General features: G+C 43.0%; 1 protein-coding gene across 2 annotated transcripts in view; it reads left to right on the top strand.

Moving 5' to 3' along the window:
• The window catches only part of FLT1 (fms related receptor tyrosine kinase 1), a 150010-nt gene that overhangs the window by 51273 nt on the left and 71536 nt on the right, over positions 1-27201 (top strand). For both annotated transcript variants that reach the window (XM_074985957.1, XM_074985949.1), the window contains 3 exons: positions 1634-1803; positions 2555-2714; positions 24021-24135. In XM_074985957.1, coding sequence (XP_074842058.1) covers positions 1634-1803; positions 2555-2714; positions 24021-24135 — 445 coding nt within the window. The remainder of the gene's footprint in view (positions 1-1633; positions 1804-2554; positions 2715-24020; positions 24136-27201) is intronic.

The following is a 27201-nucleotide window of genomic DNA, read 5'->3' as shown; positions in this document are numbered from 1 at the left end:
ACTATATTAAATATTTTAAGAAGTTTTTTTTAATTTAGTTGAAGTACATATCAAACAATGTTATCTATTGAAGATCTCCAAGTTTTTGGTTTTTTTGCTTAAATAATTTTACATGGCAATAGCTTTGGCTTCATTCATTACACTGTAACAAAGGGTATGTGACAAGACTGATTAGGAAAACAATCCATAAGTACATGAACAGCATGAGTTCACTGTATTCTCAGCCAGAATTTATTTTTGTTTCAAACATTGTGTTTTGTTTTCATTTGCTGCTGCAAGTGGAAAATTAAGCACTACGTATATGAAACAGGCACAAGCTGTTACTAAATCTTTTGCATTTGTATTTAGTGGTTTGATTCCTTGACTGTCCACACAGGAACAGAGTTTCTGACATGCAGGGGGAAACCAAAAGTCTTAAACCTACAGTCCCTAAACAGATAAGAATGCCATTGCCCCGGTAAAGACTGCAGGACCTTATCCAAAATGATCTTGAGAACATGACAGCATAGTCATTTGTCCAACAATTTAGTGAACTAAATCATCAATGTAGAAAAAAATATTTGTACTCTACTGATAATACATCAGGCTTTCTCCATCAAGCTATGGAATAGTGGTTCTTGCCAGCTGTAAAACTCAGAAAACAATACTCTATTTAGATATAACCATGTACATGCAGTATATTCTTGTTTTTAAAGATGTCTGCATGGACTCAGAACATCTGGCTCTTGAAATGTAACAGTCCAGTTACGCATTTCCCATTTGAAACCATGCTCATGGTTGTGATATGACCACTCTTTACTCAGAAAAGATTTATAATGTCAGAAAAATTTTGGGACTGGGTCACGCAGCCTTTACCCATAGGAATAACCTGTTCTCATAAGAGCAGTTCCATTAATTTAACTGAAATATTTATGTGGGTGAAGCATGAAGGCTTGGTCCCTCTGATGTTAAATTGGAAATAAGCAGCTGGAGAGCTTGGACTCTTAAGACACAAAGAACTAATTTTCCACTTGCATATACATAGTAAAAAAAGATCTTAGTAGTTAAATGTTGGCGAGGCCTGTTAGAGCATTGTTAAGACATGGAATTTTCATTGTTGAAGCACTTAAATATTTTGCAAGGGCCCACATTTTAAAATGATTTAGGTGGTGCTCTGCTGAGTGTCACAATGCCTGATTAATTCAGGAACCTACAGCTCCTTTCCCGAAAGCATTTAGACCCTAGAAGTCTAAATCCCATCTGTCAATGGAAGTGACTCAGTCCCCTTTGAAAATGGGGTTTGGGCTCAGATAGGAGTTGTGAGTCTCTGTCTATGGAGTTCTGCTCCCTGCAAGTGATGAATCAGCCACCAATCAAGCATATATCAGACATTAAACAGGAACTGTACTTGAGCCGAGTCAAAAGGTCAAGAGAAGAGACACAAGATGAAGGAACAGAGGATATTTAAACAACTTTATTTCTCAAAATGCTGCTTTCCCTGGGATTTCCTGTGACCGGGGAAGTGAAAGCTCAGTGTGCCATGAATGCTCACAGCTGAGAACACCGCAGCATTAGGATGTTCACTTTCTAGTGTACAGTGACTTTGCAAAGCAAATCATTTTCATAACAATATGTTATAATAATCTTTTAACAGGTTAAAAGATGGGTTTCCTGCAGCTGAAAAGTGTGCCCGCTATGTGGTCAAAGACTATTCATTAATCATCAGAGATGTTGCTGAAGAGGATGCAGGGAATTATACTATAACACTCAGTATACGACAGTGGAACTTGTATAAGAACCTAACAGTCACACTCATTGTAAATGGTAAGTTTGCAGGATGGTCTCTATTTAGTTATTAAACATATTGAAGGGCATGATTCTCATCTGAGGCTTAAGTCTGGGTGAGTCAAGTCAATGGGAGATTTTCCCTTAGACTTGTTGGAATTAAACTCAAGTTCCTGGTATAGACTGGCAGAGCTACACTGAAGCAAATGGAACTGCCGTGATTTATACCTGGTCGGGGCAGGGGGTGTGTGTCTACCCTCCACAGTTACATTTTTCCACATTACATGTTGAACTTCTCTAATCTGGAATGCTCTTGTCCAGTGAACTCTATAATCTGGCATGATTTTATTTAGCTGGAAGCCCATTTATCACAGATGCGGCCAAGTTTCCCACAGTCCCGTAAAGTTTGTTTCCAGCCACCAGTCCTGGCTAGCAGTGTTCTGTGCTGTTATTTAGCTGTAATTTACCCCTACATGTCTTCTAAGAGCCCAGTAAGCAGTGGAAGTGCTGGTAATGTGCTAGACAATATTGACCTCCTGTCATCCAGAAAATTCTCTTGGCTGGCACTGGTCAGGTCCTGAGGGTGCCAGATGAGAGAGGTTCAACCTGTATTTAAATATTTTTAATATTTAGGCATCTCATTGTACTTTTCCCCATTCGGGTTATTTCAGTTCCCAGGGAGGCCCGTTTCTGGGCTTCCCACTGTGCAGAGAGCTGTATTACAGTCATGGTGACAGAGTGCAGCAACAGCAACTCCTTTTGACTTTTGTTATATTTATGCACTTTACAGTGAAACCCCAGATCTATGAAAAAGCAGTGTCATCACTTCCTGATTCCAATCTCTACCCACTGGGCAGCAAGCAACTCCTGACTTGCACTGTTTATGGTATTCCTCAGCCTACGGTTACGTGGCTATGGCATCCTTGCAGACAAAATCATTCCAAAGCAAGGTATGACAGCTTTTTTACCTGTTCTGGCTCCCCTCCTCCAGACTACAGTGATCAAAAGACTTTCTTTCTTTACAGCTATACAGCTTGAAATTACAGTAGAGAAATCAGCAGAGTTTGTATGATTTCTAATCACTGTCTTTTGTATTTTAACACATCTGGACAAAATGCAGCTTCATATGCAAAATAAATGGCACTTTCTGCATCATTCACTTATAGTTTTAGGCAGCGCTAATAGTTCAAACTATTAGTGCTGTGCTGTGTATGGTACACTTTTAATCATGCTTGTAATGTCCACAGGAAATACAATATAGAAAGGAAGCATAAGCTACAATGTATTATCTACAAGGTTTCTCTTAACAAATTTATGTTACTCCAGATGAGCTCCACTTTCTTCTTGCAGTTCCCAAGGAATAATCTGCAGAAGTATGTTCAGTATATTTGAATTCTGAAAAAACAAAGGCAAATATGCCTTCTGTTTCATCTCACACCTGCCCAGCTCTAACCTCTTTGTATGTTAGCAGTGCAAAAATATAAAAAAGACTTGTGGTGTTCAAGAGTCAAAGTCATACAGTTTAATACATTATTAACTAAAAATCATTGACATAAGCAGATGCTGAGCAATTTCTCTCACTTAGCAGGCCCTTAGATCATGTGCTTAACTTGCAGTAAAAGAATAATCCTCTTGACCTCAGTAAGACTACTCATGTCTCAAGTTAAGCATGTGCTTAAGTGCTTTGGTGGATCACAGCCAAAGAGCTCAACACTTTGTAGGATCACTCACCCACTGTACCTTTCTTTAAAATTAGACAAATGAGAATCATTTTACTATACTATTCTCACCAATAGGTGGCACCAGCAATCTCTACATTTGCTCCAGTGAGAAAAAGTTGCAGGTCTTCCTTTCACCGTCAGTTTTTCCTATATTTGATATATTAGAAATATCAGTTTCAAAACTGAATTAAATTTGATCTTTTTACTTGGAGGTAAGGCATAGATTAAAAGCAATTGCAATGGCTTTTTCACTGCAGAGTCCCTGGTAAAAGTCATATAGATTACAACATTGGATGCTTTTATTTGATCTGAAAGTTTATACATTTCTTTATGTTTTCATTTAAAAAATGTATGCTGGAATTAATACAAGGACTGGTTCTTCTTGTTTGGGAAACAGATGTTTTCTTGTGCTTGTGAAACAGCTCTCTGTCTCTCTGTCTCTTCACAAACACAGAACTACACTATTCTGTAAGAGATCCTATAATGAGAAATAACAATTAATAATGCTAGATCACTGAAGACTTGGTTAATGAGATAAATAGAAATGAGCTTTAACAGGTGATCAGAGGATAAATGTGACAGATTAAACAGTCATTTGCTCTACTGCAAATTTGTCTCCAGATCAGTTTCAAATATGCCTTCATAATCGTTTTATTGTAAATCCCTTTTAATACTCTCTTTTCCTCCTTTTAGCCCACAGAACAAATACAAATATAGAAGATCCATTTTCAATACTTCACATATTATGAGTGTAATTATCCCCTGTGAAATATCTGGTAAAAAGTTTTTCATTAGATAAGGGCACAGATACCTAAGTAATGTGCAGAGGGGGGTTTTTTTAGAGAGGAAATAAGCAGCACCAGCCCCTATACCTTTGTGATAGCTCAGTTCTGCTGTCTTGTGTCTTGGAAGGGCAGATCCATGTCTTCACCCACTCCCAAGCTTCCTGCATAGGAGAAAGGAAGCCGTGCTAGTCTATACACTATCAAAACAAAAAGCGGTCAAGTAGCACTTTAAAGACTAGCAAAATGGTTTATTAGGTGAGATTACGTGGGACAGACCCACTTCTTCAGACCATAGCCAGACCAGAACAGACTCAATATTTAAGGCACAGAGAACCAAAAACAGTAAGCAAGGAGGACAAATCAGAAAAAGATAATCAAGGTGAGCAAATCAGAGAGTGGAGGGGCGGGGGGGGAAGGTCAGGAATTAGACTGAGCCAAGTATGCAGACGAGCCCCTATAGTGACTCAGAGTCACTGTAGAGTCACTATAGGGGCTCATCTGCATACTTGGCTCAATCTAATTCTTGACCTTCCCCCCACCCCTCCACTCTCTGATTTGCTCTCCTTGATTATCTTTTTCTGATTTGTCCTCCTTGCTTACTGTTTTTGGTTCTCTGTGTCTTAAATATTGAGTCTGTTCTGGTCTGGCTATGGTCTGAAGAAGTGGGTCTGTCCCACGAAAGCTCACCTAATAAACTATTTTGCTAGTCTTTAAAGTGCTACTTGACTGCTTTTTGTTTTGCATAGGAGAGTGATTGGTGAACCTGTAGCAACTGCTCTCTTCATTGCACAAAGATTAGCAATGCAGGTAGCCTGTGCAGGGGAGTAAGGAGATAGATTACAGCCCTTTACTGCCCTGTGTGACTGCAACAAATAGCTCCAAACTCAGCTTTTAGTGTGTTGCTTCCCACCCCGATGCATCACCAGGGATGCCAGCAGTAGCATCCCCAATTGTCTACGTCTTCCATGAGTCCTTGATCCAGTACACCCCTTCTGGCTGGCTCTAACATTGCAGCAACTTTCGCCTCAGTTCGTCCCACTGTCCTTTGATGACCTGGCTCTGTGGCCTGATGACTTTTTAGCATCCTTCCCCTTCAGGGGCCACAGAGTCCTGAATCAAAATCCAATGGGAATATGCTAAACAATTGATTCTTCAGCTCCACTGGGCTCAGCAAGTTGCCTCTTCCTCACAGGTAGGCCTTGACTGCTCTGGTTTGTCTCCAAGCCTAGTACCATTTCCTGTGCCTCAAACAACCCACTGCCCAGCAGCTGGCACACACCTCCTCCAACTCAGGGATCACATACGCTGATTCTGCCCAGGGTTCCTGCCCCTGTTGGTTTTCCAGCTTACCTTGTCTCCTTTTCTTTCCCTTTTCCTTCTCAGGCAGCTTTCAGGGCTGCATATCAATAAGGGAGAGCAATCCAGCTCCTCTCCCCACCTAGGCTCACCCAACTCCTCATGAGCATCCTTAGCTTTTCTGCAGCAGGCCCTAGTACTTAAGCTGAGCCACCTGATCTCCAGCTCTTCAGGATCAGCTCTGTATAGGTTTGGCAGGGGAGAGGGAAGGCGGGGGGTGTGGATAGCTGAACTGCAACAGGCCAGAGCCTTAAGGACCAGTCAGCTTGTGAAAAGCCCCAGTTAAGGAGGGCAGTTGAGCGTGCGCTATGTCCCACTGGGACTTAAGATTGTGCTTAAAATGATGCATGTGCTTTGGTACTTTCTGGAAAAGACATGCTTTCCTGAATTTTGTCCTTAGTGTTTTTCCTGTGCTGCCCCCTTGCTCATGAACTCTTTTCTTGAGCTGATCCAAGAGGCCATGGCCCTCTCCTGTTTTCAGGCTTTTAAGGTCCACTTCAGTGTGCTGTATATCTGCAAATTTGTGTTTATCTTAAATTTGTCTGGGCAGAGGTTTCCAAGGAAGGTCCAGTGGGCTATTGATACTGTTCAGTACAATCACTGGTTTCCCCTGCCCTGACACAGTGTTATTCTTCAGGAGTTTCTGTCTCTGGACAGTTCCACATTGATCACGGACAGCTGAAGAGATACCCTCATCACATTCTGACCGAACTTTGATTAGTTTGACCCTTCTGCACCTGTCAACACACAGAGCCCTGGATTATTATCTTGCATGCTTTAGCTCCTGCTCTCCAACCTTTCCTGTTCAGTCCCAAACAAACTGAACATCACGTGAAAAACCTACACTAGCTCCCTAGAGAGCAACTCTGCAAACACAGAGACATTATTATGTTGAATTGGTCTGGTTGCTTTGAAGACTGGTTAATATTTTGGTCGTATCTATAAAATATTAGGCACTGGGAAAACTGGGGCCCGATTTGCCTCTGTTGCACCAATTTTACTCTGGTTATAAGCCATTGTGTTCAATGGAGGTGCTGCTGATTTAATGCAGAATAAGAAAGAGGTTATGGCTATGAGTAAATACATCATCCCTTCTTTGGCCCCAGTACATGAGGTAAAAAGGCCAGAGCAGTGTAAAAGGGGAGCTAGAAGTCCCGATTTAGAGACCTCTCACTTGCAAGAATTGAGACAGATAACCATAGGTTGTACTGAGAGAACCCCCTCAGAAGCCCTGAAGATAAGATCTTTCTTATGGGCTTTGGAAAAATGCAGTAATAAAGGGTTAAGTGTCTTGGACAGTGTTCCCGTTAAGCTGAGCACTTGCACAGCCACCCAGGAGAGAGTTAAATGCCACCCAGCTGATTTGCAGAGTGCACCCAGAACCCACAGCTAGCAGCCTGTATTTCTACTGGTGGTGCACATCCACACATACCTTGTGCACATAACAAAATTATTCTGCACACAGATGGAAAAAATTAAAGGGAACATTGGTCTTGGGCCTGCCCATAGAAATAATCCACATGGGATTCCCAGCATATTTAGTACGGTTAAGACTGGGAGAAGGAAAAGGGAAGGCTCTTTGATGAAAATAGGAGAGCTGAGTTGCCACAAAGGAGGGCTGTGTGTGATTGCTAATGGGTGGGTAGTTTTTTGTAAGAAAGCAATCAGAGAATTCAAGATACTCAGCCTTTAAATGCAGAAAAGAGTGTGAATGCTATAGACAAAACATAGATTAAGAAAAAGATGGGACAATTCAGTTGGAAGTGGGCCAGAGTTGGGAGTCTTCAATATCTGAGCATGAATCCTATGTGTATTTTGCAAAGGCTCTTTTCTCTGGAAACCGTCCTTCCTACACATCCCTTGAATGCGAGGGTGAGCTCACTTTTGGAGTTTGAGCTCATTTCTGTAAAGATGGCCCTCCTACAGCACCATGATGAGCACCTTCCAGAGACAGAGATGTGAGCAGCTCAGAACCAGTCAGAAGCTTCAAGTGTGCATTTAGAACAGTGTACGTATAGAAGGCCTGATCCTGACCTCATGGTAATAAATGGCTAAACTCCCACCATCTTCAGTGGGACTGGGATCAGGTCCTGCCCACAGAGACAGTCTAATTGCATTTGTGCACTGTTTATGTCGGTATATTAACAAAGGATTGAAAGGCAGAATCATTAGGATGTGCTTGGATAGATTACTGGAGGAAACTAGATTTGGAAGAACATGGAGGTATGTAAAATTAACAAGTAAAGAACAAATGTTAATTGGACTTAATTAGAAAGTACTGAAGCACCCAAATTTAATTGTGGCTGTTTGCAACCGTGGATGCCTATTAGCTTGTCCACAGTGCCTGTGTTGTGTTTTGTTCCCTGAGCCACTTTCGTTTTTCAGGAAGGGAAGACTGAGTCTTTAGTGATGGTAAGTAGGTCAGATAGTATTAAATCCACAGGTAGTTCAAGAATGTCTTTGTTTAATTTGACACACAGTCACATACTCAGCTGCTCTAATTTTGTATCACCTGAGGATCTGGCTGATGAACTCTGTGTCCTGATTTTCATTTACACAGAGAAGTCTTCACACTATTGAGGTAGCAGAAAGCAGACATACAGTAGAAGTAGTAGTAAGCCTCTTCTATTCTGATATCTTGAAGCAGAGGACACTGATGACCATTCGACAGCATTCCCTGTCTTTGGCCATCTTTTCCAGTTCTGACCAGATGTATCCTATCTAGTAGGTGTAAAAATAAATCCCCCTCCCCACACTCGGCATGTAAATGCACCTTTCCATTGTAAGAGCTGTGTAAAGGGAACTAAGTATAAATAAGACACCAGGCCTATTGTTCTTTACTCACCTTTTTAAAAACGTGCACGCACACATGCCGTGGTGTGTCCTTTTGCACGTAGCATGTGCAGAAAACTGCAATTCCCATGAAAGACTTTTAAATCAAGTGAACAAAATGAAAAAGAACCTCTCAGCTGAAATATTTTTAGCACTGCTTCACACTAAACAAATGAGTAAATAAAGCAGGTCATCCTATATTGTAGGCGTCTATTGTGAGCGAAAACTTGATGCTCACTAATGAGCAGCCACTTTGCCCCTGTGGAAATTACTAAAATGTGCTCTGGTCCTTTATGTGCATCCTGCAAAATGACCCTTTCAAATATTTTACCTATAAAGTGCCCTGAAATAAGACCTGAGGTATTTGTCAAACACAGATTTGCTTGTGTTTGTACATCGAAGCTTGGAATAGTTTGCCATTGTCTGTCCGTGTTGTAGTGGTACAGCAAATGTGGCCAATAATTATTTTGGATGAATCTGCTATGTGTATGGTAAATACTCTCAAAGGCTTCATTATGTGCCTTAAATGAACCAAAACTTAATTGTTCAGATTCCAGCAGTGCTAGATTTAAAATAGCCCTTAATTGTAGTTTTTCAAATTTAATAAAAGAACTCTTAAGCATAAGATACACCATGTAGCCAAAATCCTTTGCAAAAAATTTGACAGGCTTCAAACGAAGCTAGTTTAAAACACAAGAAAACACAGCACTATCCCAGCCACCCTAGAGGACTGTCTTGTGGTGTTACTTACTGTAATTAAAATGATGAAAATGTGTTTGCGTGCTGTGCAGATGTAAAGAGACTGTGTCCTTTCAAATAGCCCAAACAGTTGAAAACACTGGACCACACTGAAAAGGATTCCCCATGTGAGAGCTAGGTGATCCCTCTGGAATTGCACAGAAGCTCTCAAATGTGTGGAGCTCTAGTAGGATGCACTGTGCCTTCCTGCAAGCCAATGGAAGCTTTAGTGTGAATTGTTGCAAAATCAGACACGTATAGGCTTAAATAGAATTATACATGTACTTATTATATTTCATGGTCATATTTTATGCTCATATTTCATATTTCATTATTATATTCAGCACACTTTTCTCACAATATAGTGTCAGCATACTTATTCCCTTGCTTTATTCCTTGTCCCCCTCTAGAAGCAGTGTACTTTTATTCTGCATATTTTCCTCACTCTTTACCCCTGTCTTCCCTCTAATTAACTTTGTCCTTTTTCTCTCCGAATATCTCCCTCTGTTCAGGCTCATCTGCCTGCTTTCTTGTGCCTCTCCTTGCAGCTGCCTTTCCCCTCTCCTCCCACGTCCAGTGCCATAATTGCCTCAGTTACTCTTAAGTCCTTTATCCTGAAGAGCGCTGAGCATGGACCAACCAGCAGGGGGTGCCAACAGCAACTCAGTGCAGCAGTGGCCCTTTTGTTTCTACTACGTGCTTAGCTGCTCCCTTGTAAATGGAATTGACATTATCTGGTGAGCATTACAAGCAGGGGTTTGCTGTGTAGAGCCACTTATCTCCAGCCAGGATAACTGGAGCACTGGAGAGGAATTTCAGAATCCTCCTTAGACCTTCAGTCAACTTTGCCCCAGACAGCAGTTCTGTTTAGTGACAGTAGCTCCCCATGGATTGCTTGGGTGAAGGTGAGACAACTGTGCCATGCCAGATAATCTGGAGAAGTGTAATGAAGGAGGCAGAGGCTCACCTCTTCCTGGACATCAATGAATTTGTCCCTATGTAGCAGCTTTGTTTTTTGTTGGTCTGTTTTGTTTTGTTTTGTTTTGTTTTGTTTTGTTTATGGCAGTGGGAGTTTGGGGAGGGTAGAGATTTCATAGTGATCTGGGTGCTGAAAGGCTGCAGATACAAGTTGAATCTCTCTAGGCCAGTACTCTCAGGACCTGACTGGTGCCGAATGAGAGAATTTGCCAGACCACCGTTGGTCAATATCGTCTACCAGCATTACCAGCACTTCCACCGCTTTCTGGGCTCTTAGAAGACATTTAGGGGTAAATTACAGCTAAATAACAGCACAGAACACTGAGAGCCAGGACTGCCATCTGTAAACAAACTTTATGGGACCACTGCAAAGTCCACCATAGCCGTGATAAGTGGTCATTTGGCTAACTAAAATTATGCTGGATTACGGATGTGTCCAGACAAGAGAGTGCTGGACTAGGGAGGTTCAACCTGTACATGGTTCCGCAGTGTACGCTATTGTCTACACTACACATAGAAGTTGACCGCCAATTGCATAGCGAAAATCAACTTATCAGCGGTCAACTTTGATGTCTGTCTGCGCAGAGGAAGGTTGACAGGAGTGTTTCTCCCATTGACCTTCCTCATTCCTTGCCTCCTGTGAGGAGTTCTGGGGTCAACTTTGATCCCTGAAAGCGCAAAATGAAACCCCGGAAGGTTGACCCCAACAATCGATCAGGTCGACAGGTCAATCCATGGTAGTGTGACTGTAGGCTAAGAGATGTCTTCTGACTACATCCTTGACTGAACAAAATACCCCGTTTGCGTAGAGAGAATAGATGAGCACAGCAGGCTCTGAAGAACATCTGCCTGTGTTCTCTTGGGAACCCTGAGCTTGCATTGTGCATAAGAGATTTGAGAACTAAAAATAAAAGAGTCAGCTTACAAAATTTGGTCTTATTACTGGTCCACCCCTTTAGTCCCTTCTCAGAAAAGTCCAGATACCCAAGAGTGTCCATTTCTCCCCCACTAAATGAAATGTTACAACCAATCTCTGTTGTACCAGTAAGGAAATATGTTCCAGCTGTTAGTTCTGCTATGTGTTGAGAAATATGTTCACAGCTCCAACCAATGCTCATCTCATCAATGGGAAAGGTAGGGGAATTAGCTTTTTCTCAGAGTCAGAGCGGGAAAGTAAGAGGCTGAGTCCCTGTGACTGTATAGGACAGCTGAGTGATTTTATCTATCAGAAGAAGGAAAGGAAATGGAGGACCAGGAAGGAAGGAAGGATTGGCTGAACAAAATCACATTCTGAGGCTGTAAGAACTGCTGAGCTGCGTGCAGCAGGAAGCAGAGTGTTAAGAAGTAAAATGCAATTAAGTAGCCAATAACAGAAGTCAAGACAAAATAATCCCATCTCACATTAATGACCAGAAAAAATGATTCATGTTTGCATTTTTTGCACTGTCCCTTTGCTGGTGGGATCTTACAAGCTGCAAAGCAACTGGAAGAGTATTCTTTCTTTCAGCAACCATTTGCATGATCTACTGTTGTCAGATACTTAGTTATATAGAGAGCAACAAGAAGTCTTGTGGCACCTTATAGACTAACAGATATTTTGGAGCATAAGCTTTTGTGGGCAAAGACCTGCTTCATCAGATGCATGACTGCGGGGCGAGGGGGGCTTCCAGAGGGGTATTTAAAGAATGGGGTCCCAGAAAAAGAGAGGGCCAGAGCTGGCAAGGTCTATTCAGCAAGGTGGAAATGGCCCATTATCAACAGTACATATCAAAAGAGGGAAAAACAAGTTAGATCAGACAGGGGGATGTGAGCCATTGTCAGAGTCTAATGGGGAGATATTAGTGCCCAGGGCAGAGAAGCTGCCTTTGTAAGCTGCGAGCCACTCCCAGTCTCTGTTTAATCCTTGGTTAATGGAGTCAAATTTGCAAATAAATTGTAGCTCAGAGATTTCTCTCTCCATTTGATTTTTGAAATTTCTTTGTTTCAGGACTGCCACCCTTAAATCTGCCACTGAGGGTGTGTCTGCACTAGCCAGCTACTTCGAAGTAGCTGGCACAACGTCAAAATAGTACGTGTCGCGTCTACACACACCGTACGCTATTTCGACATTGAAATGGATGTTAGGTGGCGAGACGTCGAAATCACTATTCCTATCCAAAGTTGGGAATAGTGCCCTACTTCGATGTTCAATGTCAAAGTAGGGCATGTGTAGACAATCCGCGTCCCACTATGTCGAAATAGCGGGGTCCTCCATGGCAGCCATCAGCTGAGGGGTTGAGAGATGCTCTGTCCAGCCCCTGCGGGGCTCTATGGTTGCCACGTGCAGCAGCCCTTAGCCCAGGGCTTCTGGCTGCTGCTGCTGAAGCTGGGGGTCCATGCTGCATGCAGGGGGTCTGCAACTGGTTGTTGGCTCTGTGGATCTCGTGCTGTGCAGGGCGAGTGTGTCTGGGAGGGGCCCTTTAAGGGAGTGGCTTGGGGCTTTGCTGGCCCCTTATTTCGATGGGGAGCGCTTGTGTGTGTGGACGCTCCTCATTTCCTTCCGGGGCGGCTCCTTTCGACGTTCTCCGTCGCTACTTTGACGTTGAATGTCGATGGCACCAGCCCTGGAGGATGTGTAGATGATACACATTGAAGTAGCCTATTTTGATGTTCTTACGTCGAAATAGGCTATTTCAACGTAGTGTGCTAGTGTCGACGTAGCCTGAGTGTCCAGGGAGATTGAAGTGTTCCCCCACAGGCTTCTGTACATTACCGTTCTCTGACCCTGCCCCCCCACACTCATGCATCTGATGAAACGGGTCTTTGCCCTCGAAAGCTTATGCTCCAAAATATCTGTTAGTCTATAAGGTGCCACAAGACTTCTTGTTGTTCTTGAAGCTACAGACTAACATGCCTACCTCTCTCATACTTAGTTATGTAGATGAGTGTCTCTCTGATGGATATGCTAGCCAGAGAAAAAATGTCAGGTGATTAAGGGTTTGCGATGGTCAGGAGAAGAATTGGGGTGATTTAGTTGAGGTGTAAATGTCATTCTTGGCTTCTGACATGCTTGACTTGTTTTCATTCCATGCCCCAGAGAAGTTTCCTGAGCATACCAGGAGCTCTTAGAATTATGAGGTTTTGTTGGAGAAAATTCAGAACAACCAGTCTTCAGTAGCAGCTGCAACAAATAATTCAGGACAAGTTCTAGCACTTGAAACTGTGACTATGAAGAGAGCAGACTGCACAATCCAGCTGCCTAAGGAAATGCCCCCCATCCCCCCGCCAAAATCTGTGGTGCCAGAATTTCACTCTGCCACTGATTGTTTTTGACACAGCACCTGAAGTAGCAAAGGAACTTTTATTCCATCGCTCTTCAACAGCAAACACTTTATTATACTGGAAGCCAATGATACTCAAGCACATTGGCATCTTACTAGCATATATTCTTCATCGCCTGCATAGAAAACTTTTTAACATTTACTTATTCTTTACTATTCTTATGCCCTGTTGTTTTCTGACTGACAATGATTTGGTTCCTAATAATGTGTAATCATGACTGTCCTATGCCACAGATTATACAACAGCCTGTATGGTTTTGGTTGTAAAACCACAATTTGCAGATAAGCATGGTCTCATGCAATTTGTGTTTTTGGTAACCAAAGGATAAACCTATTTCACAGAGTTCTTCACAGTTCAAGGGCTTTGGTTTTCTGGACTCTGTAACTTTAAGTTAGGGTTGTCATGATCACATCTTGGGTGATGCAAATCACTTTGTCTCTTGACCATAAATTTGCCCAAACTTGGACAGTTCTTTAATACAAACATGATAGATACCGAGCAAGGACATATGGCTTGTTTTATTTTTTTAAGTAGTGTGAAAAGTTATTAACCCCAGTTGTGTGGTTTTCTGATACTCTAATCTGCATGAGATTTTAAGTTTAGGACCACTTTTGTAGGCTATCAGGATCTTTCTGCTAGATTTGGGGATGAGGAATTCAAATGATGCAAGTACAAAATACATAAGCTGCCATCTAGATTTCTTAATGCAATACAGATATCTAGGTTCTTTTGTTGGCAGCCATCACTGTACTATCTACATTGCAAATTTCAGATCTTGTTCCAAGCTGGGGACAAGTGCTCTGTTCCAGAGCTTTGGTTCGGGTCAAAATACAGGAAAACGAGAAGTTCAGGACACCCTGAGAATGACTAAAAAAACCCTTTGCCCAAGCCCTCGCAAATGGATGTAAACCACCAATACTGCTACTGTGTCTATTTTTATTTTAATACTGGTATTTTTACTGATTAGGTGCTGGACTGAAAGTGGGTTGTGTTTTGACTTCAGTGAAATAAGCCAAGATGACATGTAATACACTCTCACCCTGGTAACTTTTCCCCATCAATAGTTATAAATATACCACAGTATTATACTTGGCATGGTGTATGCAAATAGAGGTAAGAGTTCTGAAACTCATTAGGAAAAGGAGAGGGCTGTGTGGAGTAGAGTGAGGACAGTGTGAAGCTAAGGTTGATAACAGTGGCCTTGTCCAGAATAGGCCATGGGAGTTTTCTTATCTTGCTTTGGCAGGAGGTGCTGTGAGCTTCCTGTGCGAAATCAGAAGCATTCGCTGCTTTCCTCTTGTTGTTTGGCTTCCTCCTCTACACAAGACGGTTCCCAGCACTGTGATTATCTTTGCATCTTCAAACATGGCACACTCTGCTTCCTTAAGAGCTTGATGTATTCTTAAGCATAAGCCTCACTCCCCTCCCCCAAATTACTTCTGAAGTGCTGGTGTGTGTCCAACTCCACAGATGGCATGTCAGCCTGACCTTCTCGCTCCAGCCCCCACCCCTCTCCACAACCAACCCAACAAAAATCTTCACAGGAGCGTAAATTCAGAAAACTTAAAACCAGGAAGTCAAGTTTGCCCATGGTCTGAAGTCCTTCCTTTCAAAGATAGGGCGTTTTGGGAGTTTTTTTTTTTTTTGTTCTGACTGTAGCTACGATGCATGTGCTTTGAGCTTCCTGAGAATACTGATGGTCAGATTAACAGCTTTGACCCCTCATTCCCCCTTCGGCATTTTCCTCTCGAAATCCAAAATAGAATTAATGGCTTCTGGTTTCACAAATGAATAGCCGATTTCTCAAGCCCTTGACACAGCAGGGCTAAGGTGTGGGGGGTTGTTTTCACGCACACAGGCACACAGGCACACATCTGAATTTGGGGAAGAGAAAACTGATTTTTTTAAAAGAGATACTAGGTCTTCTCAGTAAGATTTTGGCCCAGGGTCAGGCCTGCTGATGTGGGGGGAGGGGCATGGGGGCAGTTGCTCTGGGGCTGAGCAATACAACCCAGCAGTGTCGGCCAAAACCCCAGGCTCTTTATATCACCTCCAGAACACCATGCAGTGTGCTCTGGGCAGCTCTTAGGGCTGCCTGGGGAGATGGGAGCACCAGGCGGCAAGCTCCAGGTAGCTCTGAGGGCTGGGGGCGGGGCGTGCTGTGGTCTGGGACAGTGCTGAGGGCTGGCCACCCTTAGCCTTGCGCTGTCCGCCTAAAGCCCTGACTCTTGCAGGGGGTGCGGAGCCAGGGCCCTCTCGCCTTTCCCAGAGACTCAGTGAGGCCGTCAGCCCCACTGTCTGGGAATCAAGAGCTCTGGCTTCAGTCCCAGCTCGGACAGACTTCCTCTGGGACCTAAGAATGAAGTTCTGACCCCACTGATACCTATGAGATTTTTGCCACTGACTTCAATGAGGTGGCAGTGGTGTTGGAATTTCACCCTTAATGTCTCTTTGCCTCAGTTTCCCATCTGTAAAATGGGGGTGTTAATACTTCCTCTTTGCCACATTTGTCAGTCTCACTTAGACTGGAAACTGTCTGGGGTCTGGACTGTCTCTTCAGTTTTTGTATGGTGTCTAGCACAGCGGGCCCTGATCCCTCCAGTCATGGCAGGGAAAGGATTCCTAGCCATTGGCACCTGTGAATCCCCTCAGGACGTGGTGTGACACTGGGGTCTGATTATGCCTTGAGATATATATATATAGATAGATAGATAGATAGATAGATATATATATATATATATATATACACACACATTTACCTACATGCGGATACATAGACCCAGCACAAAAGGGCTTGAAAGATCTGTGTGATGGCAAGTGTAGGACCTGGGGTGACCGGTGGCATTCCTTAAGAGCAAGCTAGTAGAGCTCTATCTTGTCTGTGAATTGCTGTGTGTGTTGTATGCTTTCTATTGGCCTGACTCCAGTTCTGGGATAAACCTTCCTGGATGTTCAAGGAAACTAATCTCAGCTCAGTTGAAAGTATTTCAGCTCACTTAGTTCTAGAGAGGTCTGCCTAAAAGTAATCTTTTCAGTCTCTGATGCCCAAAGATTTGTGGGATTTCCCCAGACAAATGCACATTTTGGGTTAAAAATAGGTGGATCCCACTTACTCATAGACAGTGAATAATTTGTAGAGATTGGCAAACAGCGACGCACACAAAAATGAGATGAAATTATCTGAGGAGCCTCATAGTGAAACATCAAGGGTGTATGTACACTTGCATCCCTCTTTCGAAAGAGGTATGCAAATGAGGTAAATCGAAAATGCAAACGAGGTATAAATTTGTCTATTCCGACCCTCATTTGCATATTCTAATTTCAAAAGAGCTTCTTTCGAAAGAAGAAAGCCAGTGTAGACGCTTTATTTAATGGGAAGAAGGATTCTTTCAAAAATGGGGTTTACTTTCGAAAGAACAGCATCTACACTGGCTTTCTTCTTTTGAAAGAAGCACTTTGAAAATTAGAATATGCAAACGAGGTGATGAATATGCAAATTTACACCTAATTTGCATTTTGATTTGCATGCCTCTTTCGAAAGAGGAGTGCAAGTGTAGACACACCCCAATTGAAATAATTGGAAGATTATTGTGATTTTTCAGTGTTGTCCAGAATGGATTTATATACCTCCATTCTTGTCTGTACCTTTTCAAAGATCAGTACATAAACTTGGCCCAAAGCACAGGCTCAAAGCTCAATCCCTTACATTTACACCCAACTGAGACTTTTTCCTTGTTGTAAGGCACCTGCCACTATAAACGAAAGCAGGAGACATGATTTTAATTACTCTCCTTTACCTACTGCACAGCTCTTACCAATTCTGCTGGATTAAACAATGATACTAGGTAGCTCAGTTGGAAATGACAGGGGCAAGAATTGGTACTGAACTGGCTAACAAAGTCAGGACCCTGATAACTGTTCTGCATAGATATTTTATTACTTGATATTGGAATTAGAAGAAATCATGCAGTGTGGCTTACTTGACTTACTTGACTTAAACCCTTGTACTCCAAGCGGATCATAGGTCATCTACAAGTCTCCCCCACTTCACTCTGTCTCGAGGCAAAACTTGTTGCTGACTCCAGGAGTACCCCAGTTTTTGTTCTTCAGTCTCACTAGACCTTCTCTTTGCTGTCTGAGGTCTTCCTCTTTTGAATTTTCCTTGCAGGTTCCATGTGAGGGTCTGACGGACTATGCTGGATCATGGTTTTCTGAGGGTGTGGTCTAGCCATCCACACTTTCTTCTCTTGATTTGAATGTCAAGTGGTTACTAAAATGAATTTGATTTTCTATCACAGTTGCATTACCATTATAGTTGGCAGCGTGAATATAATATGACATGAAGTCAATAGAAGCCATGTATGTGCATCCCTGGGGACATTCCATCCAACATATTACTAAGGTTACAGATATATAACACAGATAGTCACTGTCTCAGAAAGGTTACAGCTTATTCATACCTACTTCCCTGTAAATTATTCTTTTACCAAGAATAATTTCAACTAGATTCAGAGGCTGCAGGCCTCTAAGGCTGTGTCTACACAGCCACATTATCTTGAAATAACAGCAGTTATTTCAAAATAACTTTGGCAGCATCTAAATGATGCACACACTATTTTAAAATCATTCACAATAGTAGGTGCGTTACTTCAAATCCACCACATCTCATGCCATGAGGAATAACATCCATTTCAAAATTGCTATTTTGACATAGGCGGTATTAAGACACGGAATAGCGCTATTTCAGAATAAGCCATCATGGGCTCCCATGGTACTATTCCAAAATAGTGCTAGGGACTCAGAAATACTATTTTGAAATGCATTTTGTGTGTGGTTATGTTATTTTGAAATAAGATATTTCGAAAAAGGCATTTTGGAATATCTTATTTAGGAATAGTGCTGCCATGTAGAAATAGCCTAATGGATTTCCGGTATCTCTGGTGTAGCAGAGGCACCACTGAATTCTGATTGTGAAGCTCTTTCCATAAACCTTCCCACCTTCCCTTGCCAAATTATACTTTTCAGCAAGTACTTCTATCACAGAGGCCAGACTTCCAACACGGTAGTGAAGAGACATCGATGTGTTCAGTGAGGCAAGACTACAATTTCACCTGCTTCAAAGGGCAAAACTCTGAAAAATAAACACCCAAGGGACAAGAAAACCGGTTGACCTGAGATCCTGGATGCCTCACTTGACAGTGACAAAAACCCTGTCCTGCCCCAGTTACAAGGGACTAGATAAATATTCATTTGTGTCCATACAGGCTTGAGGTCATTGAATATGCCCTGCAAGCCACAGCAATAGGCAAGCGTTACTGGCCTCATCTATATTATGGTTTCCTGTGTGTTAGTTTCCTGTTTTTCAAGCATGCTGTTAAAAACACTTTTTTTTTTTTTTTGTTGAAGAGTGGTGCAGCCAAAGAGGACAGGGGTTAACTTTATCTGAACCATTCTAAAGCCCATTTTTGTCCTTGAATGCTGTTGGATGAGTTGACAAAACTGTCTTAGAGTTATATCCCATCCACTTAGTCCAATAAGAGAGTGCTCCCTGAAACAGACTTTTGAAACAGCCGCTGAGAAAAGGACATGGGCATTGCGACGCTGAGTATCACATCAGCTAACTTCTGAGTGCTTCAAAGACAATCATAGGAACAACACTGCTACTCACAAAGCCAAGTTAGGCACCTAGGCTCCCTGTACAATGAAGGGTGTGGGGAGGCATGTGCCTTAGGCTTTGTCTATACTACACAGCTCTCAGTGACGTAGCTGGGTTGACACGAGGGTGTTGCTGAAATTCTGGCAAGGCACACGCTGTGTATCAGTGCTGTTTGCCAATAAAATACTTCCTAGGAACAGGACTTGTGTTGTTGACAGCAGAGTACTCCTGCTGACAACACACAGTTCAAACTGCCATTTGTCACAGCAAAGCACTTGTCTTTTGGGAGGGCAGGGGCTTTTTTAAGCACGGAAGCCTAGAAGGATATGTGTATTTGATTTATAGCGTGTAAGCCCAGGCTCAAGCCTATCTGTTCTCCTTAGTCTTTCACTGTTTCATTCTGTGTTGGCAGCAATGCAAGTGGCCACCAGGGCACCACACTCTGTAAAATGTTAGCTTTGGCGTGTATATATATATACATTATATATATGCTTTAGCATTTACATATAAAAAAACAGGGTTTAAAAAAGAACTAGATAATTTTTTCATGGAGGTTAGGTCCATTAATGGCTATTAGCCAGGATGGGTAAGGAATGGTGTGCCTAGTCTCTGTTTGTCAGAGGCTGGAGATGGATGGCAGGAGAGACAGCTTGATCGTTACCTGTTTGGTCCACTCCTGTTGGGGCACCTGGCATTGGCTGCTGTTAGCAGACAGGATACTGGGCTGGATGGACCTTTGGTCTGTCCCAGAATGGCCGTTCTTATGGTCTTATATATTTAGGTAAGTGTGAGGATATAGAAATTTCTAGGCCTCTTAGCTTGGCTAGTTTAACCGCAAAGGGACTAAAGGAACCAGCATGCCAACGCAGAATGCACCATTACGTTGTGTGACGCCTGAAGGTACCAAAAATACAATGGCCGTCAGACCTGTCATGCTGTTTTACCATAGAGCAAGGGTCACCAAGGATCATCATGTGGTACATCTTGGTGTTTTAACCACAGGTGCCTGTTTTAGGAGTTTGTCCACGATGCTGTGAAGTGACATCTCCTGAATATTCAAAGGGGTGTCTTAGTTTAATCCCAGGTCAGATGTGCATACCATCAAAATCTTAGGATGTGGAAATCTGGTTTTGGTTTTGGGAGGCTGGGCTTAAGTGATGCAAAACAGGCCTTTAACACCCCATGGCTGACAGCACTGAGAGGGATTCTTCTTCCTCAAAATATAGTTCTTTCTTCCTCAAGGAGGGGATTTTCCTTCTCTTTACTAGTACTCTTTCTTTAAAAGCTTTCACGTTTCCTCTGCTACATACTGTCTCACCTCTCACCACCAGAGGAGCGAGGCTGGTCCTTCAGCTTCTCAGCTCCTCAGAAGGGAGCATGAATATGTGGTGTTTTATTAGGCATTTGCAATCATATACTCAAACTGCATTCATGTAACCAACCAGGGCAACTGAATCTGTATGTAATCATCGCCTTAGACATTTGATTGTGTGGGATTTTCACTACTGACTGTAATACAAATTGTGCTGCCATTATATTACTCACAATGTACGTGAGATTGCTGAGGGTCCTGAGACCTACCTCCAAGCTCAGAGCTCTTTTAGCTCTTATTATCTGTAGTCCAGGGTGGAGGGCAAACCTAGAGATTCTTAGGCCAGACTGGCGAGCCGATACCCAGAAATATATTCCTACTCAAATTCCTGACTCCAGTCAACAGCATCTGTGAATGACAAAAAGTTTTATCATTCAATTGGCAGTAGAGACAAAGCCTTGGGCAGTGATCCACAAAGCCAGCCTGCTGGAGGTGAGCTATCCAAGCTAGCCAATAGGAAATGCTGACTAGAGGCATATGTGCTAAGCCCCACCCCGCATTCTGAGATAGGAGTCTATGGGCAAGACTACACATGAGCTTTTCTGAGAGAGTATAGTTACTTCTCCCTCCCAAGGCAGTAACTGTGTTGGTAGAAGAAGCTCTCGCACCAACATAGCACTGTCTACATGGTGGCGTGTGGGGTGGTGAGAGTGGTACAGTCAGTATAACTCTGTTTTCATACCCGTGAGCAATGCAGTTATACGCATATAGGTCTGCAGCAAAGACCGGCCCTAAGTCTGTGCTCCAGGGAGGTGCTTAACTCTGCTAGCCAGCTGTGATCTGGAACTAGCCACCCAATGGCTGGTGGTTTAGGAGCCTAAGTTGCTTCTTGCAGGAATTAACTCTGTGCCTGCCTTGCTCCCCACAAAATGGTTGGAGGAGCAGGTGGGACTTGGCTTATAACTAACGAGCAATCCTGCAGTGCCTGAAGGACTAACAAATTGAGGTGCTACAGGACTGCTTGTTATTTGCAAAACTACAGACTAACACGGCTCGCCCCCCTGAGACTATTTTTCTTATAACTGTTACCCTGTGTTTAGAGCACTCACCTGGGACATGGGAGATCCAGATTCAGTTTCTCCTTCTCTGTCACAAAAGGGCAGGGGGATGTCTCTGGAATGGTGCACTAACCACAGGGCTCTGGCATGCCTTGATGTGGGGCTCTCTCAGTCTCTTCTGTTTAAGCTGTTCCACTGTGGATAACTATGGAAAAAGATTAGAGGAGCAGGGGGTTTGGCTCGGGGGGGGCCTTCCATTACCCAGGAGGCTGCCCTAACCACCAAGCATCCTCACAAGATGCTCTCTTGCTTTGCCCCAATGACCGTGCCACTGAGGAGGAATTCTTAAATCATATTGAAGCCAGCAAGAGATGGAATGCCTCTAACTTGATGGTCGAAGCACCCACCTAGGAGGTGAGATATTGCCTCCCCGCACCCCTGTTCAATTTCTTTTTACCCCTCTGGAAAAGGAAGAGCTGAAACTCAGTCCGCCACATCCCAGGTGCATATTCTAGCCACTGGACTCCACATCATGAAGTGCGCCTCATTCAGGCAGATTTTGAAAGGAACCTGAGCTTGCCTACTAGAGAAAACACTGCATTTGACTTAGGTGAATGTCTCTCTTCCCCTGGTTTGTGAATTTCTCTGTGGTGTTGTGTAAGGGAGGTGTCTGGATGCCTGGCGTGGGGCAGCAGTGGGTATGCCCAAGGACCTAAACCTTACGGGCCTGTGGAACGTCTGCAACAGAAACTAAGGATCTCCATGAGTTTTGAAATAATCCGCAGGATTAGGCAGCAGCCAAGCAGCAGTTTTGTGCATCAAACTGGGGACTTAGGCACCTAACACTGGCATTTAGGCACTCGATTGCTATAGAGCCTTCCTGCCATCCCAGTACTCCCCATCTCTTCCCCTGCCCTCTGCCCCACATGAACAAGCATGGTCCTTCACTTCTGTAACCTGCTCCACCATTCCTGCATACAAGGAATTCTTGGGGCAGAAAGCCACCCATTCGCAGGGATGTCCAAATTAGTTAATGAATCGTCATTTTGGAAAGGTTGTCAAATTAATTCATGTAACATTAGTGAATGTAATGTGAAACATTTTAAATATGATGGTGTAAACCATATAAAGTGATACAAAAACAAAGAAGGATACAAGAAAAATGTAAGTTATTTGATTCTTCTACCAGTTTAGCAGTAGCTGTCAGTGCACAGCCAAATAGTTTTAAAGATGACTTCTTCAAACAGCCTGATGTGCATAGGAAACCTAGTAACTGATGAGCTGTAAACATGTTATATTTAAAAACCTGTGTTTGAAGAGCGATCAAACTTGAAAGAATTTTTGCATAAAAGGCCAAGTACTACCTTTCAAATTGGTCCTGAATGTGATAGTAAAAATATAATTAGATGTCTTGAGAAAACATGTAAGATGGAAAGAATGTAACAAGCATTCCAAAGTGTTTATTTCCATATGTGCCAAATTGAGGTTTTGAAAATGAATTAATTTCACCATTACCACATCTTAATGTTCTGATTAAAAGCCAATTTGTAGTACAAGGGAAATACATTTTTTCTGGATGTTTCCTTCATTAATGTAATTTGATTTGTATTCAGCCTTAAAAATGTTTTAACTCATTGGCAGTTAGATATAAGTTTTTATTAATTTTTAAGATTATTAGGTTATTGTTTTATTGCCCATCTAGTAAACAGTAAGTCACAGCAGTAGATATCCTACCATTTATAAATTGAAAGATTACACGTGGAAGATAATTTGTTAAAACAAAGAAAAATTAGAGCTTGTGACAATTTTTATGCTAACCAAAAGAACTTGTACATAAAGAGATTGCATTGGGATCATTTTTTTAAAAAAAATAGACCTGGGAAGTTTCTAAATTCTTCAGCATTTTAAGTATTAAAATCATATAAGGCTGAACCATGCAATGGGCTTCAAACTTTGGATCATTGTAATCAGAATACTGGGCCGAAACCTTCCCAAATTTTGAATCCATTCAGATTCTGGTCCACATATGAATTTCACATCTGAAGACCTATGCTACAGTGGGTCAGACAAGAACACAGAGTTCACACAACTTCCACTCAGCGGGGAAATTTGGATCTGGATCTGCACTGTTGCTTCTAGCCCGTGTTTGATAATGATAGCAAGAAGCACAGAAGTACTTGTCCATATTATCAGAGCACTTACAGCTCCCATTGGCTTCCCCTAGAAGCGGCAAGTATCAGACAGGTAGCCGACTTAGTCTGTATCTTCAGAAACAAGAAGTCCTGTGGCACCTTATCAACTAACATATTTTGGCGCATAAGCTTTCGTGTGCAAAGACCTGCTTCATCTTTGCCCATGAAAGCTTATGCTCCAAAATGTCTGTTAGTCTCTAAGGTGCCACAGGCCTTCTTATTGTTATAGAAGCTGCAGGCACTTAGGACAGCTACTTGTTCTTCTGAATCAAGTGCTCACTCTGCACTCATTTTTTCCTGCCCGTAGGAATGAAGTTTGCTCTAACACCGAGGGACCTTTCATCTTGAAAAGTGGCAGCACCATAGGAAACAGAATCCAGAGCATCACTCAGCACATGGCAATGATAGAAGGGAAGAATAAGGTATGGTTGGTGGCACCAGAAATACCATGATTGTGCTAACGCAGTAGCTGGGAATGTATTTAAGAAATCATTGAACTAAAACTGAAGAACTGAATGACATGGTATTGTAAATGTTTTACATCTGAAGGACTGTGGACATGCTTCTCTCTCTCTCTCTCTCTTTCTCTCTCTCTCTCTCACACACAGACACAGGCTACGTCTACACGTGAAGCCAACATCGAAATAGCTTATTTCGATGTAGCAACATCGAAATAGGCTATTTCGATGAATAACGTCTACACGTCCTCCAGGGCTGGCAACGTCGATGTTCAACTTCGACGTTGCAGGGCACCACATCGAAATAGGCGCTGCGAGGGAACGTCTACACGCCAAAGTAGCACACATCGAAATAAGGGTGCCAGGCACAGCTGCAGATAGGGTCACAGGGCGGACTCAACAGCAAGCCGCTCCCTTAAAGGGCCCCTCCCAGACACAGTTGCACTAAACAACACAAGATACACAGAGCCTACAACTGGTTGCAGACCCTGTGCCTGCAGCATGGATCCCCAGCTGCCGCAGCAGCAGCCAGAAGCCCTGGGCTAAGGGCTGCTGCCCACGGTGACCATAGAGCCCCGCAGGGGCTGGAGAGAGAGCATCTCTCAACGCCTCAGCTGATGGCCGCCATGGCGGACCCCGCTATTTCGAAGTTGCGGGACGCGCAACGACTACACGGTCCCTGAACGTCGAAGTAGGGCGCTATTCCGATCCCCTCATGAGGTTAGCGACTTCGACGTCTTGCGGCCTGACGTCGAAGTTAACTTCGAAATAGCGCCCGACGCGTGTAGCCGCGACGGGCGCTATTTCGAAGTTAGTGCCGCTACTTCGAAGTAGCGTGCACGTGTAGACACAGCTACACAGAGTTTGTTTTGTATTTACAAACATAGGGCCCTATCCTGCAAAAAAGTCTAAGATTCTGTGCCTGTTACAGGCTTTGAGGTGATGCATGAGAATAACTGGGCTTCTGTTGCCTTACAGTCAGAGACTTAAAGGGTTAAATGTTTTTAATCTAGAGATGAGACATTTTAGGGATGTCTTGAGATGATGGTGGGATGGCTCTGTCATTTAGCAGTCAAAGGCATAATCCAATGGGGGAAGCTGAAGCTAGGCAAATTCAAATGGGAAGCCCCCATTTTTAAGCCGAGGGTAATTGATCACGGAATGGCTTACCAAGGGGCATGGTGAACTCTTCATCATTTGAAGTCTTAGAGCTTGTCTATACCAAGTCCAGTATTCTGGAGTTTGATTTTGCATGTTTGGTGAAGAAGCAACAAAATTGCTCTCTCTGGGGTTAGCAGTCAACTCTGTACTCCATGCTATTGTGTGGAGTAAGGGAGGTCAAAGCAAGGCTATGGAGGCTAGGTCTGTATTAGGGAAATAAATCAGTTCTGATATGTCGATTCTAGCTACGCAAATGCCATACCTAGAACTGCATATCTGAAATTGGCTTATTTCCCTAGTACAGACTTAGCCTATATAAAGGCTGGATTTCTTCCCAAAAGTTTCTTTAGCTCAGCCACAAGTTATTGAGTTGTATGCAGGAATCATTCATTGAGGTTCTAGGGCATGTATTATGCAGGAGATGAGGCCTGTGATCACAGTGGTCCCTTCTGTCCTTAAAATCTATTAACACAGTTTGCCACTAGAAAAGCTAAGCACTGTGTCTGGTCTTAACAGTCTAGCTTGACTTGTGGCAACAATGGCAGCTAGTGTTACAAAGAAGTAAAATCATACCCTACAGCCACACTAGGACCACATTCGTCTGAAAATACATTTATTGTTCAAGCCAACTAGCCACACTCAGCTGGCTAGATAGCCAGTGGCTAGCATGTTGGACACCACAGCTCTAGTGCCTTTCATGCCCAGCGGTTCTGAAGGGCTTCAGAAAACTTCAGGTGACATACACAGGGGCTCCCATTCTCAGTTATAGTAAGGCTACATCTACACTGTGGTGTAAATCCCACATCAGTGAGTCTTGGAGCCCAGGTCTGTGGACTTGGGCTTGTACTACCCCCCCAAAATTCAGAAAAGTACATGTTACACTTCCACACACCCTGGGCTTCAGAGCCTGAGGCCTGCTGGAGTCTAAACACCTACATACTTGTATTTAGCACCATAGCATGGATCCCAGGAGGCTCTCTGAGATTTGCAGTGATGGGCACTAAAATACAGTGTAGACATACCATTACTCTCCTGTGGCAGTATAAAAGGGCCTTACAGTGGGTGAATCACAGCTACACCCATTTTAAGACCATTTTACACTGCCAGAGCAACATGAATATCATACTATCACTGAGAATCAGGCCTGCAGATCATTTCTTCCATCACTTCTATATTATTTATATGTTGTTCATGGCCGTGTATGTGTAAGAATGAGTGCTGGCCCTGAGGGGCTTTTAGTACAGTTCAGCCAGGCGCCATGCAAACAATTAAGGATCAAATCAAAGATGGGAGAGCAGTGGAAGACTGCATGAAAAACTTAGTTTAAGGAGGATTTTGAAGGAGGAAAAGGAAGTCATTTGGTACACTGGAAGAAGGATGCTCAAGCAGGTATATGATGAACAAAAGACAATGGGAACCCAATTATGTTCCAGCAGGCATCTAGCCATGCTGACAGAGAAGTCCTACGTGGCCACAGCACATTCAATCAGCTGTGTAATATTCAGACCCGCCCTGTTTGTGTGTTGTGTTTTCTTGAGGCTATGGAAGAGGAGGGGCTGACATGCCAGGCCAACTTCCAGCCCACGGCAGATAAGTTCCTCCCTGGAGAGAAATGCTAATAATGGACCCTCAGTGCCGGACTGTGCAGTTTGTTTGAAGTCTTTGGCAGTAAGCCATTTTTTAAGCATGGCCAGAAATGCATCTGCAATGATGGTTCCTGTGTGTATGTATTACTGAAAGTTTTACAATGAAACACACTTATTCTCCTTATCTATCCAATACACTGTTAATTCCAGAAAGGACTGCATGGTGTTACTTTGTGGCCATGTGCCGTCACTAAAAGAATAATTTTTAGAGGTCACCAGAATT

Source organism: Carettochelys insculpta, chromosome 1 (assembly GCF_033958435.1).
Source record: "Carettochelys insculpta isolate YL-2023 chromosome 1, ASM3395843v1, whole genome shotgun sequence".
Lineage (NCBI taxonomy): Eukaryota > Metazoa > Chordata > Testudines > Carettochelyidae > Carettochelys > Carettochelys insculpta.
This window is presented reverse-complemented; position numbering and strand designations above follow the sequence as displayed.